The sequence below is a fragment of the Phoenix dactylifera genome, chromosome 9, assembly GCF_009389715.1.
Source record: "Phoenix dactylifera cultivar Barhee BC4 chromosome 9, palm_55x_up_171113_PBpolish2nd_filt_p, whole genome shotgun sequence".
NCBI lineage: Eukaryota > Viridiplantae > Streptophyta > Magnoliopsida > Arecales > Arecaceae > Phoenix > Phoenix dactylifera.
The window spans coordinates 15,244,753-15,249,116 of NC_052400.1; the positions used below are offsets into that span (position 1 = coordinate 15,244,753).

At 46.2% G+C, this 4,364-nt stretch overlaps 1 protein-coding gene across 1 annotated transcript; it reads left to right on the top strand.

The window, feature by feature from the left end:
- The first annotated feature begins 381 nt into the window (after window positions 1–381).
- On the top strand, window positions 382–2,676 carry LOC103716280 (3-ketoacyl-CoA synthase 6-like). Its single transcript, XM_008804216.4, is given in 4 exon segments — window positions 382–766; window positions 769–1,070; window positions 1,072–1,476; window positions 1,478–2,676. Coding segments are annotated over 4 exon segments (1,491 nt in total). The 5' UTR covers window positions 382–558; the 3' UTR covers window positions 2,054–2,676.
- The last annotated feature ends 1,688 nt before the right edge of the window (window positions 2,677–4,364 follow it).

A 4,364-nucleotide genomic window follows, 5' to 3' on the forward strand; every position in this document is an offset into this window, starting at 1 on the left:
GAGCAGAAGACTCAAACTCAAGCCGAAAGAAGGGAATCAGCGGAGATGTTGAGATCTCCGCCCTGGAATTAAAAACCGATCTGGTCACCCCCTCCAACCGTCCCAACTTCCATCTACTCAGCCCAATCCTCAGAATTCAATGCAAACAGTTGGCCAAACCCCTGCAGTAAAAACACAAGCCTGCGGGCCGCACTTGAACGCGACATGTTCAGGGTGTTTGGAAGAGAGAGAGAGAAAGAAGCCCGGAGGACAGCCAGTGGAGAAGGCGTCCAGCATCAGCCCCGGGCCCTGGTTGGTCCCCATCTAAACTACTCATCTCCCTCATTCATTGCCCGCTCACAAGCCTTTTAAATTCCCCACCCTCCTCCGCCTCCACCACCACCCCAACTCAACCCCCATAACTCCTCTTCTCCACCACCTCAAGCAAGCTTCTAGCTCCTTTCCATTTCTTTTTCTCCAACAGGAAGAGCAGCAGAAACTGCCAGAAAGGAGGCAGTCTCTGTAGAAAGGGAAACCAAATCCAAGAAGAAAGAAGAAAAAAAGGAGCAACTTCGCAAGATGCCGGCGGCGCCGCTGCCTGAGTTCTCTAGCTCGGTCAAGCTCAAGTATGTCAAGCTGGGATACCAGTATCTTGTGAATAACTTCTTGACTTTCCTCCTGGTGCCGGTCATGGCCACGGTGGCGCTCGAGTTAGTCCGTCTCGGCCCCGACGAAATCCTCGCGCTGTGGCGATCCCTCCAGCTCGACCTCGTCGCGATACTCTCCTCGGGTTCTTGATAGTGTTCGCCGCCAAGGTCTACTTGATGTCGCGGCCCCGGCCGGTGTTCCTGGTGGACTACGCCTGCTTCAAGCCCCCCAGTTCCTGCCGCGTTCCCTTCGCCACCTTCATGGAGCACACCCGGCTCCTCAACTTAGACGACCCCAAGAGCGTCCAGTTCCAGATCCGGATCCTCGAGCGCTCCGGCCTCGGCGAGGAGACCTGCCTTCCCCCGGCCAACCACTTCATCCCCCCCAACCCCACCATGGAGGCCTCCCGCGCCGAGGCCCAGCTGGTCATCTTCTCCGCCATCGGACGACCTCATCACGAAAACCGGCCTCAAGCCCAAAGACATCGACATCCTCATCGTCAACTGCAGCCTCTTCTCGCCGACGCCGTCGCTCTCTGCTATGATCATCAACAAGTACAAGCTCCGCAGCAACATCCGCAGCTTCAACCTCTCCGGCATGGGGTGCAGCGCGGGACTGATCTCCATCGACCTCGCCCGCGATCTTCTTCAGGTGCACCCGAACTCCAACGCCCTCGTCATCTCGACGGAGATCATCACGCCCAACTTCTACTCCGGCAACCAGCGGTCGATGCTCCTGCCCAACTGCCTCTTCCGCATGGGAGCCGCGGCGATCCTGCTCTCGAACCGCCGCCGCGAGGCACGGCGCGCCAAGTACCGGCTGGTCCACGTGGTGCGCACCCACAAGGGCCGCCGACGACCGGGCCTACCAGTGCGTCTACGAGGAGGAGGACGCCCAGGGCCACTCGGGGATCTCGCTGTCCAAGGACCTCATGGCGATCGCCGGCGAGGCGCTCAAGTCCAACATCACCACCATCGGCCCGCTGGTGCTGCCGGTGTCCGAGCAGCTGCTCTTCTTCTTCACCCTCGTCGGCCGGAAGCTCATCAACCCGAAATGGAAGCCCTACATCCCCGACTTCAAGCTGGCCTTCGAGCACTTCTGCATCCACGCCGGCGGCCGGGCGGTGATCGACGAGCTGCAGAAGAACCTCCATCTGTCTCCGGAGCACGTCGAGGCGTCGCGCATGACGCTGCACCGCTTCGGCAACACCTCCAGCAGCTCCCTCTGGTACGAGCTTAACTACATCGAGTCCAAAGGCCGGATGCGGCGCGGCAACCGGGTGTGGCAGATCGGCTTCGGCAGCGGCTTCAAGTGCAACAGCGCCGTCTGGAAGTGCATCCGCACCATCAAGACCCCCGTCGATGGCCCCTGGGCCGACTGCATCCACCGCTACCCGGTCGACATCCCGGAGGTCGTCAAGTTCTAATGAAGCAACTCCATTGCCACATACCAGTAGAAGCAACTTAATCAGCAAACACGGATCCATCACGGATTACAAACCATCAGCAAATGCTTGGATTTCATCGTTCTTCTCCCCCCCTCCCCTTTTTCCTCTTCGGTATCTGCTCTGTGCTTGGATTTGGTTTAGCGGTATACTTGGTATTTAATTGTAGCATCGATTGGGGTTTAAGTTTTAAGCATCATAAATTTGGAGATGGGGTGTTGAGAAGAGGACCTGTGGCGTCCGACTGTAATGTAATTAGATGCACTTGATCCGTGCCTGGTCGGTTCTGCATGTCATTGGCTTTCAATGCGGGCTTGCTTTGAGCTGGAAGTGAGTACGGTCAACTAGGATCAATAATTACGCCGTGCGGGTTTACAGATGAGCGGCTTAAATGCGCCGGCTTGACGAGGTTGGTTGTCGGTTGAGCGGTGCCATAAACGCCGTGACAGCGAAGAAGGTCCGCGCGTGAACGCCTTTTCTTTTTTCTTTTTTTTAAGGTCTAATTATTAGATGATCAGGTCCAATAGTCACTCGCCACATTTTTTTTTATTTTTTTGTTGTTGTATTTAGATAATTCAAAATCAATAAGAGGTGCTTATTATTCACCGTACACGTGTCCCGGGAGTTGGACTGCTCCATGTAGGCACCGGCTTGGTGTATGATCAGGGATATCAATAGACGCGGATATCCGAATATTTAGAATCGGATAGTTTTAACAAAACTAAATAGAAATAATTTTAATGGTAATTTTAAAAATTTAAAATCATCAGGTTTTAAATTTAGTTTCAATTTTGAAGAATTTTACGGTCCGAACCCAACCTAAAATCCAAAATATCCAATAGTTAATATCTTCAATATCCTTTGTATTTAGTATAAATTCAAATTAGAAACTATATGAAATAATCTAGACTATCTCCTCTTTCGCATAATAAAAAATCTTTAATTTATATATAAATATTAATTTATATTATAAAAATTATAAAAATTAATTTATATTGTGAAAATTATAAAAAATAATTAATATTATAAAAATTATGGATGATATTTTTAATTTAATTAGTTATATATAAAAATTTTGAAATGAGCAAAAAAATTAAGTGGTTTTTGGTTTTCCAATTTTGGTTTCAGTTTTGCAGTTATTCTAATTTTTTAAAACTATTTCGATTCATTTTTGGTTTCGAAAAGCAAAGGTGAATTTTAAATTAATTTTTTTACTAACTATACGGACCGAGCTATGATGTATACACCACAACTCTGTAGACTAGATTAGTTTTGGAGACGTCCTCTACAGTGCAAAGATAAACACTATATCATGCAACCGCCAATGCAAGCCATGTTGCATAATTTTAGACCGGATGGTCTTCCAAAATTTTAAAGTAATTAATAAGAAGGGGACGTGAAACGAAACTGAAAGGTGTCCAAAAAAATGTTGAGTCGCCATCATGCTCTCTTCCCTCCTATATCATACTGCTTTCTCTTTATCTTGGAGGGTAAAAAACCTAGCCTCTAATCGCAACTTTAGTTAGACTCATAAAGATGAAAATTGACAAGAAACCATATATTTAGAACAAAAATCATATGAGGCGGCCACTATAGAATACATATGGACGAAACTTCCATGTTGTCACGTTTTTTTCTCGCGCCCATCTTAAAGAAAAAATCCAAACATTAAATAGAGATAGGACACCATCTAGTAACAGAGTCCGTCAATTTTGTAACTTAAAAAAATAAAAATAAAAATTGCATGCACGAGATCGTCCACAAAGAGAGACCATCCACATCTTTTTTCTTCCTCAACAAGCCTCTTCATCTATTCTATTTCTTATCAAGTCGTCTTTCCCATCCATGAGCTCTTCTTTCTCCTTTCGAGTTTCATTCTCCTCCTTCAAATCTCTCTTTTTTCTAAGATCTTTGCACCTAAGAGTTGATGAAATCTAAGAAATGGTTTGTATATAATTTCTTATGTCAGACAAAGCTAGAAAATAGTGTACCGATACTGATAAATACTATATGTTGAAAATTGGATTGTTAGATAACTAATTTATTGGTGTATCACCTGGTCATATAGTGTATATTGGTAAAAAGTATATTCTGAAATATTATATCAATTTACCTAGATGTGTGTACTGAATCAATGCTAGATGTGTATCAGATAAACTTGCAGTATATATCAAAAAAATCGATGAGTCTGTATCATTAACCATGTAGTATGTACTGGTGAACATGATGTTCTAAAAACTATGTATCAATTTGCTTGGAAGTATGTATTCGGTTCTAGATGACTAATTTACTA